Source organism: Colletes gigas, unplaced genomic scaffold, assembly GCF_013123115.1.
Source record: "Colletes gigas isolate AHSC1104 unplaced genomic scaffold, ASM1312311v1 Colletes_gigas_Sc00040, whole genome shotgun sequence".
Lineage (NCBI taxonomy): Eukaryota > Metazoa > Arthropoda > Insecta > Hymenoptera > Colletidae > Colletes > Colletes gigas.
The window spans coordinates 1,446,262-1,461,817 of NW_025106669.1; the positions used below are offsets into that span (position 1 = coordinate 1,446,262).

The 15,556-nt window shown below is 37.1% G+C and overlaps 1 protein-coding gene across 1 annotated transcript in view; it reads right to left on the bottom strand.

Moving 5' to 3' along the window:
• Positions 1-1,053: 1,053 nt before the first annotated feature.
• LOC122402834 overlaps positions 1,054-15,556 on the bottom strand; it is a 76,336-nt gene continuing 61,833 nt past the window's right edge. The window contains exons 5-6 of the mRNA XM_043405957.1: positions 8,747-8,906; positions 1,054-3,018 (exon numbers count right to left, since the gene is read on the bottom strand). Coding sequence (XP_043261892.1) covers positions 2,774-3,018; positions 8,747-8,906 — 405 coding nt within the window. The 3' untranslated portion in view covers positions 1,054-2,773. The remainder of the gene's footprint in view (positions 3,019-8,746; positions 8,907-15,556) is intronic.

Below are 15,556 nucleotides of genomic sequence, written 5' to 3' on the forward strand. Positions count from 1 at the left end.
GAAAGTTGATTTCCATTTACGAATTTGCTAAAATTCAAAAATTAAATATGCACAAGGTCGGGCGAAGCCGAGACGGGGCATGATAGTTTTGTATAAATTTCTCCCTTTGCTTAATAATTGCCTCTCTGTTCTTGCTTGGCGAACTACGTCGTTCAACGAAAAACACCTACGTTCCGTGCTGAAACGATCATAACCCAACCCAGACTTAATTCAGACTTATTCCAGACCTAACCCAACCTAACAAACCTAGGGTTAGGTCTGGGTTAGGTCTGAATTAAGTGTGGGTTAGGTCTGGAATAAGTCTGAATTAAGTCTGGGTTAGGTCTGGATTAGATCTGAGTTAGGTCTGGGTTAGGTCTGGGTTAGGTCTGGAATAAGTCTGGGTTAGGTCTGGGTTAGGTCTGAGTTAGGTCTGAATTAAGTCTGGGTTAGGTCTGGGTTAGGTCTGAATTAAGTCTGGGTTAGGTCTGGGTTAGGTCTGGGTTAGGTCTGAATTAAGTCTGGGTTAGGTCTGGGTTAGGTCTGAATTAAGTCTGGGTTAGGTCTGGGTTAGGTCTGAATTAAGTCTGGGTTAGGTCTGGGTTAGGTCTGAATTAAGTCTGGGTTAAGTCTGGCATAAGTCTGAATTAAGTCTAGGTTAGGTCTGGACTTAAAGTCTAGGTTAGGACTTAATTCAGACTTATTCCAGACCTAACCCAGACTTAATTCAGACCTAACCCAGACCTAACCCAGACTTAATTCAGACCTAACCCAGACCTAACCCAGACTTAATTCAGACCTAACCCAGACCTAACCCAGACTTAATTCAGACCTAACCCAGACCTAACCCAGACTTAATTCAGACCTAACCCAGACCTAACCCAGACTTAATTCAGACCTAACCCAGACCTAACCCAGACTTATTCCAGACCTAACCCAGACCTAACCCAGACCTAACTCAGATCTAATCCAGACCTAACCCAGACTTAATTCAGACTTATTCCAGACCTAACCCACACTTAATTCAGACCTAACCCAGACTTAATTCAGACTTATTCCAGACCTAACCCAGATTTAATTCAGACCTAACCCAGACCTAACCCTAAGCGCGTTATTAACATGTAATTTATGTGCAAAGATTTCATGAGTACGACCGTTTGGCAGACCACGCGACCCCTGTACACGACAGTCTACTTGCGCGCGCATACGCGTATTCGTCCCGCGCGATACCATGCCCGTAGCAGTACTGCGATGTTACCGCCAGGTGGCGAAGCTTCTCGAGCGCTTTCTCCCGAGAGAATTGCATTATCGCGGATATATATGTCTAGTATTTAACAAATACAAGACACGATCGAATTCGTAGCCACTGATTTCTGGTGCAACTTTCACCAGACGAAAGAAGAATTTTGCACAATTTTTTATATCAATAATTTTAAACGATTCATAATAATTTATCGTGAAATTAATACAAATCTATTTTTGTCAAATTCGTTTGAATAATGGAATAGTTTTCGAAGCAGTCCGATAGAAAATATCTTAGATTCGATTCGAGTGTCTCGATGACGAAACTAGCGAATCTCGAAGCAGAAAATGGTGGCCAACCTAACAACCATCGATGACGAAATTTTTACGGTTCCCTTTAAATCAGTATTATATCACATTCTCCTATAAATACCGCCCACACGTCATACGCGACGCCTCCGGAGGTTCTCGAAGGCGTCGCGACGCCATTGGAAATCTCAGTCGGAGTCCGCCATTTTCCGACCGGATATGCTCGATCAGTTCTTCGAGAGGGCTCATTTCCTACGTCCTCCCACTGAGACTCGCGAAGTTTTCGATCCAAGGTCATTCGAGATCCTTGGACCTTTCGTGAACTTGAGAACAACACTTTGTGAAAGGAAGTTCTCCAATAATCATCCAACGACAGAAAATTTATTGGAGAACTTCCCAGTGTCCTCATGAATCTGTACTTTGTTAAAAAATAAAAAACTTTAATCGTCGAGAATCGTTATTGTAGGGTCGTTGTAATCTCGAGATGGACCACTTGTGAGAAAGGTGGCTGTTGGGTATTGAACACTTTGTTCATCGTGATTTAGCAAGATACAGTAAACATTCATTTAGAAGTGATGAAAATGTCCACAGGAGTCGAATGAGACTGTTAAATTGATTAATTAACCTTTTAGTTCACTGTTCTAAGAAAATAGTTGCAAAGAAGTTCTAATTTAATAGTAATAATTACACTCAGGATATTTATGCATTTAGATTGTCAAAAAATTATAGAAAATATAACAAAAACTCAAGTAAGATGAGAATTGTTCTATAATATCAATAAAAAAAACCGCCTCGATTGCAAAATTTGAATATTGGCGCCATAATTTCGACTCCAATGAGGACACTCGATCACAAAATTTGAATAATGGCGCCATAATTTCGGCTCCGATGAGGACACTCGTCCACAAAATAAATCGAAACAAATAAATACCCAAACAACCCTAAAATACATTTCGAAATTAAAAGTATTCGAAATTGGTGTTATTCTTTTAAAACACGCTACACTCGGAGCGTTTTGGTCACCGTATCCCGAAAATCTCGACAATTAATAGCAATCGTCGCCAAAACAGTTGGAGCTTCACGATTATATCGGATGTCCCCCCGAATTTTAAATGAAAACATCGTTTTCGCGATCGAAGAACGTTTCGACGTAGCTTCGACCTGTCGAGTGTCTCGTTTCGAAGGGAAACGCTTGTTCGGAGGATGCCCCACGAGGATTCGTCTCGTTGTGGCCACGAGATTGCTAGACCTCGGTGGAGTGCGTTTGTATTCGCACTTTCTTTTGCGACCCGTTCCTGGAAAGCGTCGGACTGTGCGCGGAGAAGCCGGGATTGTGAATGCCTAGAGGCTTGGGCTTCTTTAGGGAGCTACGGAGCGGAGACGCGGTGCTGCCCACGCTTCCAGAGGTCGCCACCGACGCCATCGAGCCGTTTCCTGCGCCGCCGACGTAAGGCTTGCCGCTGGCGTCCGTCATCGAGATGGTTCCACCTGAAATTATAAAAATATAGTTCATTCCCTTATTACATTCACTTGTAGTCATATTATTCACTTGTAAGCGAGTATTGAGAGTGAGGAGACGTGTGAGACAAATCATTGTTATTGTATCGATTTCTTGTTAAATAGTTTTTAACCAACGTTATACAATTATAATAAATACGTTCTAAACATCCACCCACGAAAATATAGTTCTTTAACAATTTTTATAAAAACGAATCTAGTATTTATGATTCGATGTTAAATGTACGATTTTAAACTGCATCGAAACTATACAGGGTGTTCGGCCACCACTAGCAAAAATTTTAATGAGCGATAGTAGAGGCCAAAATAAGACGAAAATCAAGAATACTAATTTGTTGATGGAAGTTTCGTTATAAAGTTATTAACAATTAAATTCAAAAATTTCAAATCGTTCTGGAAAAATTATTTTCGACCGCGGGGGTCAACTACAATCATTTTTGGTCAATATACATATCCTCGAAATCCTAACCATTTTCGAGAAAAAAATTCCTCACTGAAAATATATTCTATGGCCAGGAATGTCACTTCAGCGAATCTTTAAAAAATCATAACTTCTGAACGGATTGGACGATTTTAATGTTTCAAACGGCAAACAACGTGTATCTTAGTGAAGAATATGTACAAGTTCTAACAATATTGAAAAAGTTGTTCTTTGACCTCGTAAAATTAGAAAAACCCCCAATAAAAATGGTCCAATTTTCGAACAGCCATAACTCCTACAATAGTGAATATATTTTGATAAAACTTTTTTCTGAAGTTAAGCCCATATGTACCTATAAAAAAGTATTAGTCAAAATTTCCGTAGGGCGTCAAACAAAATTACTAAAAATCAAAAACCAATTTTTAAGAAAAATCGACAGTCTAAATTTTTCGGTGAAATTGAAAAGTTAAAATCACTCTAGAAAAATTATTTTCGATTACAGTAGTCGCTTATAGTCATTTTTGGTCATTAGACATACCCTCGAATTCTTACCAACTTTCGAAAAAAAAATTCGAGAAAGTGTGAAATTTTTCGACAAAACTAAAAAATTTCAAATCATTCTGAAAAAAATATTTTTAGTTGCAGGGGTCAATTACAATAATTTTTGGTGAATAGACATACCCCCGAATTCCTACGCATAATCGAGAAAAAAAATCGAGAAGGTATGAAATTTTTCGGTGAAATTAAAATTTTCCAAATCTTTCTGAAAAAATTACTTTCGGTTGCGGGGTTTAATTACAATAATTTTTAGTGAATAGACATACCCCCGAATTCCTACGCATAATCGAGAAAAAAATTCGAGAAGGTATGACATTTTTCGACAAAATTAAAATTTTCCAAATCGATCTAGAAAAATCATTTTCGGTTGCGGGGGTCAATTACAATAATTTTTGGTGAATAGACATACCCCCGAATTCCAACCCATTTTCCAGAAAAAAATTCGAGAATATGTGAAATTTTTCGAAAAAATTGAAAAATTTCAAATAATTCTAGAAAAATTATTTTCGGTTGCGGGGATCAACTACAATCATTTTTGGCGAGTACACGTACCTCCGAAATCCTATCTACTTTCGAGAAAAAAAATCGATTAGGTGGTGAAATTTTTCGGCGAAAAAAAATTTTTCAAATCGTTCTAAAAAAATTATTTTCGGTCGCGGGGATCAATTGCAATCATTTTTTATCATTACACATACCTCCGAAATCGTACGCACTTTCGAGAAAAAAATTCCTTACCGAAAATCCAATTAGGTGCCTAAATTTTTACAACGGAGAAAAAAAATTGCAAATCGTTGTGGAAAAAATATTTTCGGTCGCGGGGGTGAATTACAATCAGTTTTTGTCATTAGACATACCCACGAAATCCTGCCCACTTTCGAGAAAAAAAAATAGAGAAGGTGTGAAATTATTCGAGAAAATTAAAAAATTGCAAATCGTTGTGGAAAAATTATTTTCGATTGTAGGGTTCGATTACAGTCATTTTTGGCGAATAGACATACCCCCGAAATCTTGCGCATTTTCGAGAAAAAAATTCAGTAAGGGCGGCACTTTAAACGTTAATAACTTTTTAACGAAGCTTCCATCAACAAATTGGTATTCTTGATTTTCGTCTTATTTTGGCCTCTACTATCGCCCATTAAAATTTTTGCTACAGGTGGCCGAACACCCTGTATATGGACTACATTTGTAATATCGCGTGTACTAAACCATGCGGTTACGCGGACGGGCCGAGAGAGAGAGAGAGAGCACACCAGCGCGCGCAGGTCGAGAGAGCACACACCGGCGCGCGCAGGCCACGAGGGCCCCAACGGTTGGAACGTGCCAGAAAGTTCTACGGGCGCGTGCGCACTTTGAATAGACCTTCCAACACCCTCTCTTGCTCCCCTTTATATCTTCACTATTTTCTCCCTTCACCTTGACTCCCATCACGCTCACATCCGAAGACCATTTCTCTGGCATATTGAGTTTCCATCAGCTGCCAGGCGAAGGTCTCCCGACTTCCAGCCACTTCCATGAAAAGAAACTTGAAGGGTGTCTCGTTGACGTCCTATCGCCATTTTCAAATTCATTCGAAGGGCGAAACCTTCAAAGGAAAGTTAAACGTACAGAAAGTCGGTGGAATTCGGTTTAAGATACTTCAACGACCCCCATTTCCAAGTCTCAAAAGCACTTCCAAGGGATTTATACTTGAAAATTTCATTTCTGTCACTTGTACACGCGTTACAGAATCTACTACTTCAATTATGTGTCTATATGTTTGTTTAAAATTGTACATTTAACTTTTAGTTATAAGTGCTGAATCTTTTTTTATAAAAATATTTAAAGAAATATATTCCCATGATTCTGTTTAAAATTGCATATTGAATTTTGAATCGAAGGTGAATTTGCTTTCAAAAAAATATTCAAAGAAATATATAGTTTCGATCCAGTTTAAAATCGTACATTTAATTTTGAGTATCTTAAATTGTACGAAAAAAGTCGTAAATTACAGGCTTGAATAATTACTTAAAAAATGATATTAATAAGAAGGGATCGGTATTAATAAAACAGAGAATAAAATAAAATAAATCGACAAAGTGTGGAAAGAAACGAATAATTTAAACGCGAGAAATGGTAGAAACCACATGTACCGTGCATATTAAAACGTAATTTTCGTTTTCAAGGTGCACAGTATCGGAATCAAGTTTTTCATCGTCCATTAGTTCGCAGCGAATGTTATGCAAACTTTGTTTCCTCTTAATCAGGTTTCATCGCGGCACGTGTACGAAGTATTCGTGTTCCGTGACATCGCGTTTAAACAAACTTTGAAATACGAATTAAGAAGACAAATAGAGGTGAGGAAAACTACATTTGGTACTGTAATCCCTGTAGAATCAGACCACGGAACTTCTCTGTCCGCTATTTAACTAATTTCGCGCTCGAAATTAAATGGCGGCGAATCGAAACGAACTTCGTGATTATGATTATTGAACTATGCATTAAACACGACGATTTGAAAATAGTTGTATTATATGCTGCTATAATTTTTCACACTCAAATATAGTAATATTATTATTATTTATATTGTAAAAGTGTAAATAAATATTTTTATGAGTAAAAATATGTGTTTTTCGGAAATAGCAATTCGAAAAGAAAGATAAAAAAAGTCGATGTACGTGTAACATTGCAATATTCGACTCCTTTCTGCAACGTGGATCAAAATCCCAAATTATAATAAAAATTTTGATTATTTTTGTATTTTTAAAATTTTTTTACCAAGACAATGTCCTAAATTGTGTTTTTTTACAACAACAACAAAATTGATTTTTTTTGGCCGGTTTTTTCAAAAAGACTGTGCGTTAAGGGGTTAAATAACGTTTCGAATATCGATGCATTCCACGATGTGGAACTCGATATCGAAAATTCCTAAATTACGGAATTCGAGAGTTATTAAAAAGATTCACTTTTTCCTTTTTAAGTCTATCTTCCAGATATTCGTTTAGAGTTATTCGGGTTAGGTCTGTAATAAGTCTGAATTAAGTCTGGGTTAGGTCTGGGTTAGTCTGGAATAAGTCTGGGTTAGGTCTGGGTTAGGTCTGAATTAAGTCTGGGTTAGGTCTGGGTTAGGTCTGGGTTAGGTTTGAATTAAGTCTGGGTTAGGTCTGGAATAAGTCTGAATTAAGTCTGGGTTAGGTCTGGGTTAGGTCTGGAATAAGTCTGGGTTAGGTCTGGAATAAGTCTGAATTAAGTCTGGGTTAGGTCTGGGTTAGGTTTGAATTAAGTCTGGGTTAGGTCTGGAATAAGTCTAAATTAAGTCTGGGTTAGGTCTGGGTTAGGTCTGGAATAAGTCTGGGTTAGGTCTGGAATAAGTCTGAATTAAGTCTGGGTTAGATCTGGGTTAGGTTTGAATTAAGTCTGGGTTAGGTCTGGGTTAGGTCTGGAATAAGTCTGAATTAAGTCTAGGTTAGGTCTGGACTTAAAGTCTAGGTTAGGACTTAATTCAGACTTATTCCAGACCTAACCCAGACCTAACCCAGACTTAATTCAGACTTATTCCAGACCTAACCCAGACTTAATTCAGACCTAACCCAGACCTAACCCAGACTTAATTCAGACCTAACCCAGACCTAACCCAGACTTAATTCAGACCTAACCCAGACCTAACCCAGACTTAATTCAGACCTAACCCAGACCTAACCCAAACCTAACCCAGACCTAACGCAGACTTAATTCAGACCTAACCCAGACTTAATTCAGACCTAACCCAGACCTAACCCAGACTTAATTCAGACCTAACCCAGACCTAACCCAGACTTAATTCAGACCTAACCCAGACCTAACCCAGACTTAATTCAGACTTATTCCAGACCTAACCCAGACTTAATTCAGACCTAACCCAGACCTAACCCAGACCTAACCCAGACTTAATTCAGACCTAACCCAGACTTAATTCAGACTTATTCCAGACCTAACCCAGACCCAACCCTAGGTTTGTTAGGTTGGGTTAGCTCTGGGTTAGGTCTGGAATAAGTCTGAATTAAGTCTGGATTAGGTCTGGAATAAGTCTGGGTTGGGTTACGATCTTTTTAGAGCGAAACGTAAATAATAATATGAAATGCAATACTGCAGACCCCGTCCAGTCTCGAAATCCAATTTCAAGAGAATTCTCGTAACTTATGTAGAAATAGAGTGGAAGAGGGTAAAATGATGATCAATTTATTAGCTTTTAAATACAATGTTTTTCCCAGCTCGGTCACCAAGACACTGCTTTTTCTTTTGTCCACGCACAATTCATCTTTTCGACATTCACATTCCTTCATCCTGCTCTTTACACACGTTTTCCCTTTCTCTCATTCACTCTCTCCTTCTTACTCGCATACATTCCTCTTGCTCCATTCACACCTGTCTCGGAAGGCCATGACCGTTTCCCGAATCTCGTTCATGTCATGGCTTCCGAACACTGCGATATCGATCCGTTTCGACCGTTCCCTTCCCACACTTATTTTCCACGAGTCATGCAACTCGAAGATCTAGAAGTTCGTTGACTTTATTTAACAAATAATAGATTCGAAAAATGAGGATTACTAAGGATAAATTAAGGATTAAAATAAGGATAATAAAAATAATAAAAAAAAAGGATAACGAAGGTTTGGATATAATAAATTTTTGTAAATATTTATTTGTGTCAAAGTTTGGTGTTTCTGGGGAAAGAATAAAAGTCAAGTTGTTGGATAAACTCACCGTTCGTGGGTTGATGTTCCCGGTAGCCAGGATTATTTATGGTGGCGGCACGAGGATCAGCCACGACCCTAATTTTCGTCGGGTCACCGCCACGTCGAGCATAAATACCCTCGTACACCGCTGTGACCAGCACGCCGAAGTTCAAGGCGATGGCAGCCAACTGAAACAACAAATTTCGACCCCTTCGATCAACGAAAACACCACGGCAATTTATCAGCCTGAAATAGATTCTATTTTCCCTCGCGGTATCAATTTCCCTTCGTATTAATTTAGTACGTGAAGAACCTTCACGTACTAAAACTAGAACGATAGACTTAGAAATCGTCAAGATTAATAAATCCACACGTAATTCACAAAGGAAACAATTTTTCGTCCAGTAGGGGAAACCCATTGTTAGTCAGAACGTTCGATTTATTACGAACGAACGAAAACCATACATTTCATTCTCATTCGAACATTCATCACCAGTATTGTTCGCGCAACGATTGATGAAAACCAATTTCACGCGCCATTAATTGTGACACGACGCAGTTGACACTAGATTGCCCAAGGAAGTAATTTTGACTGCTTTTTAATTTCAATTAGAAAAACAATTATGTATATAATGACACAATTTCTTAGAATTTTGTGACTTTTTGTACAACATATAAATGCGTTTATTAATAATTATAGTTACCTCTCCCAGCCTTCATTTCCGGTATACCTATATTGCCCAAAAAAGCAGTCATTTTGACTGCTTGGGAAATTTTAAATAATCAAATCACTCTTATTATTGAATTGAGTAAATTTCTTATATGACCAGATCGACTCTGTATTGAAATAACAGTGTTCATTTTTTTTCGATTACCAACACATGACAACATACAAGTACATGATAAATTGTCGATTTGGGCTTACCTAACCCAGACCTAACCCAGACCTAACCCAGATCTAATCCAGACCTAACCCAGACCCTAGATCTAGGTTAGGTCTGGGTTAGGTCTGGATTAGATCTGAGTTAGATCTGAGTTAGATCTGGGTTAGGTCTGGATTAGATCTGAGTTAGCTCTGGGTTAGGTCTGGATTAGATCTGAATTAGATCTGGGTTAGGTCTGGTTTAGGTCTGGGTTAGGTCTGGGTTAGGTCTGGATTAGATCTGAATTAGGTCTGGGTTAGGTCTGGATTAGATCTGAGTTAGCTCTGGGTTAGGTCTGGATTAGATCTGAATTAGATCTGGGTTAGGTCTGGTTTAGGTCTGGGTTAGGTCTGGGTTAGGACTGGATTAGATCTGAGTTAGATCTGAGTTAGGTCTGGGTTAGGTCTGGATTAGATCAGAGTTAGCTCTGGGTTAGGTCTGGGTTAGATCTGAATTAGATCTGGGTTAGGTCTGGTTTAGGTCTGGGTTAGGTCTGGGTTAGGTCTGGATTTGATCTGAGTTAGATCTGAGTTAGGTCTGGGTTAGGTCTGGATTAGATCTGAGTTAGCTCTGGGTTAGGTCTGGATTAGATCTGAATAAGATCTGGGTTAGGTCTGGTTTAGGTCTGGGTTAGGTCTGGGTTAGGTCTGGATTAGATCTGGGTTAGGTCTGGGTTAGGTCTGGAATAAGTCTGAATTAAGTCCTAACCTAGACTTTAAGACCAGACCTAACCTAGACTTAATTCAGACTTATTCCAGACCTAACCCAGACCTAACCCAGATCTAATCCAGACCTAACCCAGATCTAATCCAGACCTAACCCAGACCTAACTCAGATCTAATCCAGACCTAATCCAGACCTAACTCAGATCTAATCCAGACCTAACCCAGACCTAACTCAGATCTAATCCAGACCTAACCCAGACCTAACCCAGACCTAACTCAGATCTAATCCAGACCTAACCCAGATCTAATCCAGATCTAATCCAGATCTAATCCAGATCTAATCCAGACCTAACCCAGACCTAACTCAGATCTAATCCAGACCTAACCCAGACCTAACTCAGATCTAATACAGACCTAACCCAGACCTAACCCAGACCTAACTCAGATCTAATCCAGACCTAACCCAGATCTAATCCAGATCTAATCCAGACCTAACCCAGATCTAATCCAGATCTAATCCAGACCTAACCCAGATCTAATCCAGATCTAATCCAGACCTAACCCAGACCTAACTCAGATCTAATCCAGACCTAACCCAGACCTAACCCAGACCTAACTCAGATCTAATCCAGACCTAACCCAGATCTAATCCAGATCTAATCCAGACCTAACCCAGATCTAATCCAGATCTAATCCAGACCTAACCCAGACCTAACTCAGATCTAATCCAGACCTAACCCAGACCTAACCTTGACCTATTGATAAATTACAGTTTCTCAATAAGCTAAAGTAGTACTTGTTATTCGAATCTTTATGCAGTGATACTTGTTCTAACAAGTTGTTTATTTTATTTCTGCGCCCTAAATTCATAATATTATACCATAATATTAAAAATTAATTTTAAACAAATTTCTTTACACATTATTTATTCTTTCACGATGCAGTCATTTTGACTGCTTTTGGGCAATATAGGTATATACTAAGTTTCAGTCTTTCTAGTGTTAAAAGAAACCGTAGCGAATTATTAAAGCAAACACTCGAGTAATGATGATCACTATACGTGGAGATTTTTAAATTTATTTAAGCTACCGGTGTTGGGAACAGTTATGCCAGGCGATCGACGCGCCAATAATGATCAATACGCGATAACGAGGCGATAAACAATTTTCGTTCGAAGCACACGCGTTACTCGGACCATCGATTACGCGTATTCGTACGCGGACAAATGTGCATCGTTATTACGGGGAATTTTACCGTGGTTAATTGCTGGCCTTTCATTGGTAGAATACCCGCCATTAACGCGAAGAGACAAGAATGGATTTAATTAAATGCACGCGGAACCAAGCAATGGTAAAAGAGAGGATATTCGTTGAAAAACATAGAAATATAAATGTAAAGAAAGAATACTTTCTTTAATTGAGGTTAGTCGCGCTTTAGTAGCTCAGCGCGCCCTCTAAACAGGATATAGAGAAATTTTATTATGGTGCAGAAACTGAAAGATTGCAACCTGTTTGATTTTTTTTTATTTAAGTTTCATGTTTCTTTTTGAATTTATGTAAAATAGAATAATTAAACTGATGTCCAAATAGACTTATTTCTATTATTATATTTGTGTTTTTAATTATTGCACTCTATGACAATAATTTTTCAAATTCATAACCTCGAATTGTTACTTGCGATGGGAATAATGGAAAGAAAGCGTAACCTAGTCGAAAGTAAATTATTTACAGCCGTGTACCTGTACTTCCTGTAAATACGTTTACGCTGCAAATAGTTTTTCAATGATTATTTGTCTTCCCACGGGCGGAAAGTTTTCCGCGGAGCTAAACACGAGTTTCCCTCGAGGGTATTCTCTCTACGTGATGAAATAAATTAGGTACAAAAAATGAAACAGGAAGAAACTACGTCCGTCTCTTTGCTGGTTAAGTTCTGTCTGTGACTTTTTCTGCGACGACCCTTTTGTCTCCACGAAACGTACAAACTAGCTGTATTATTATTTACACACGAATCATGAGAAATTGTTTACGAAATTTTCAAATAATCGAGACCTTCGAAGAAACTCTTAACATCTAAAAATAGAGTAAAGTGAATTATGAATTATAAATTATAAATTATTGTAATAGTGTCTACTTGATATCTGTGAAAGATAAAAATAAAAAATTTAAAAAAAAGTGATCGATATATGAGCAATATTGAAATTTGTTTTATTTAATTTTATCATATTTAATGTGTTTTATATAGGGAAAAATTTTAATGGGAGATTCTAGGGGTTAAAATAAGGCGAAAATGTAAAATACTAATTTGTTGATGGAGGCTTCGTTAAAAAGTTATTAACATTTTAAAGTTCCACCGGTTTTGAATTTTTTTCTCGAAAATGGTTAAGATTTCGAGGGTATGTCTATCGACCAAAAATAATTGTTATTGAGCCCCACATCTAAAAATAATTTTTTTTAGAACGATTTGGAAAATTTTAATTTTGTCGAAAAATGTCATACTTTCTAGATTTTTTTTCTCGATTACGCGTAGGAATTCGAGGGTATGTCTAATCACCAAAAATTATTGCAATTGACCCCCACAACTAAAAATAATTTTTCTAGAATGATTTGGAATTTTTTTTTCGTCGAACAATGTAGGCACCTACCCCTGTCGATTTTCCTTGTTTTTGATTTTTAGTAATTTTGTTTGATGCCCTACGGAAAAATTGTCTAACACTTTTTTGTAGGTACCCATGAGCTCTACTTCAGAAAAAAGTTTCATTGAAATATATTCACTATTGTTGGAATTATGGCTGTTTGAAAATTGGACCATTTTTATGGGTGTTTTTCTAATTTTACGGGGTCAAAGAACAACTTTTTCAATATTGTTAGAATTTGTACATATTCTTCACTAAAATACACGTTGTTTGCCGTTTGAAACATTAAAATCCTCCAATCCGTTCAGAAGTTATGATTTTTTAAAGATTCGCTGAAGTGACATTTCTGGCCATAGAATATATTTTCAGTAAGGAATTTTTTTCTCGTAAGTGCGTAGGAATTCGGGTGTATGTCTAATGACCAAAAATTATTGTAATTGACCCCCACAACCGAAAATAATTTTTCTAGATCGATTTGGAAAATTTTAATTTTGTCGAAAAATGTCATACCTTCTCGAATTTTTTTCTCGATTATGCGTAGGAATTCGAGGGTATTTCTAATGATAAAAAATGATTATAATTGACTCCTGTAACCGAAAATAATTTTTCTAGAATGATTTGAAATTTTTCAATTTCACCGAAAAATCACCCTGTCGATTTCACTTAAAAATTCGTTTTTCATTTTTAATAAATTTGGTTGGCGCCGTACAGAAAAGTTGTTTAATACTTTTTTGTAGGCACCTATGGGATCTGCTTCAGAAAAAAGTTTCATTGAAATACATTCAGTATTGTAGGAGTTATGGCTGTTTGAAAATTGGATCAGTTTTAGGGGGTTTTTCGAGTTATTACAATTCTTCTGGACTATGTCTACAAACTATTTACTCAAGAATTTGGTAAGTATTGTCGAAAGCAATCTTTAAAGCGAGTGGCTCTAATTTTGAAGGTATAATATAAATATTAGAAAAATTTAATACATTTTTTAACTTTATTCCAAAATTATCAATATTTCTACATTGATCCAGCGTTTATTTGCATCGTGAATTAATAGTTTCGCTCAAGAAGATCGAGTATCAAAATTTTACTATTTTACAGGACTTTCTTAAAGTTCTAAGGTCCACCATTTTGCTATATTAAAGTTTAACCAAACAACGTCTTCATATCGAGGATGATAGATCCTCTGTCACGAGCTTCTTGGAATTTTATTAACACTTTACCGACCGTGAGCGGTTGATTAATCGGCTATCGGTCGGTAAGCGTTGGTCGGTAAAGAAGTTGATTAATACGCTATCGGTCGGTAAGCGTTGGTCGGTAAAGAAGTTGATTAATAGGCTATCGGTCGGTAATGTGTTAATACAGAATCCATAATATAACTTTGTCTCGATAAGATCCAGCCTTACATCTTCTTCAGATATGCACAATTCGCTATTTAACTTTTTCAAAACGAAACTTGTTTATCTTTCATAACCCAAATTTACAATTAATTTCTCTTCTAATACTCCCAAGTAGAATATTTATTTCCCACTTATTTGATGCAACAATTTAAAAATACTTTCATTGTTTCTACGATCAAGTTTCCAATAATATTATTAATTAAATACCTTAAGATTATATGAAATACACAAAATATTATTCAATTTTAAACCTGCTCGTCCTAGAAATATCAGAATTTATGTGTACTACGAATATTCCAAAAAAAAAGAAACATAATTTGACACTTGATAGATCAATAAAAACAGAAAAAAAAATTATTGTATACTCGACAAAGTATCACTTTTGATTGTACAATTTGAATTGACTCGATGTGTCTATAAATTTGGTGTTAGAAAATTGTAAATGTTCCGTAAAGTATAACTGATATCCCGTCCACGCAACGTTTACTTTTCGCGATAGTCTTGACAATAATTTTCCAAGGAACACAAAGCCCCCATGTCTGAGCTTTATGGCGTTATAAATCGAGGATGGATTTTACCTTGCCCTGTTTCTGTTTGTTCATTTTATCCAGCTCGATCTCGTCCTTGGCCTCCCGTAGAAGGCTGCGTCTCTTCTTTTCCATCATCTCGGATTCTGGACAATTGTCACGTAACACCCAAAAGGACACTCTTACAACCTCTCTTGCGCTTGTCAATATTCATCGAGCAAAATAAAAAACGTGGCTGTTCACAACATTCACCAAAAACTTTTAACCAAAAACTTGAATCTGACAACCTTCTATCGAGCTTTCGATACAAGAAGATTTGTGAGTTTCAAATATATACAGGGTGTTCGGCCACCTCTAGCAAAAATTTTAATGAGCGATAGTAGAGGCCAAAATAAGACGCAAATCAAGAATACCAATTTGTTGATGGAAGCTTCGTTAAAAAGTTATTAACGTTTAAAGTGCCGCCCTTATTGAATTTTTTTCTCGAAAATGCGCAAGATTTCGGGGGTATGTCTATTCACCAAAAATGACTGTAATTGAACCATACAACCGAAAATAATATTTCCACAACGATTTGCAATTTTTTAATTTTCTCGAACAATTTCACACCTTCTCTATTTTTTTTCTCGAAAGTGGGCAGGATTTCGTGGGCGTGTCTAATGACAAAAACTGATTGTAATTGATCCCCGCAACCGAAAAT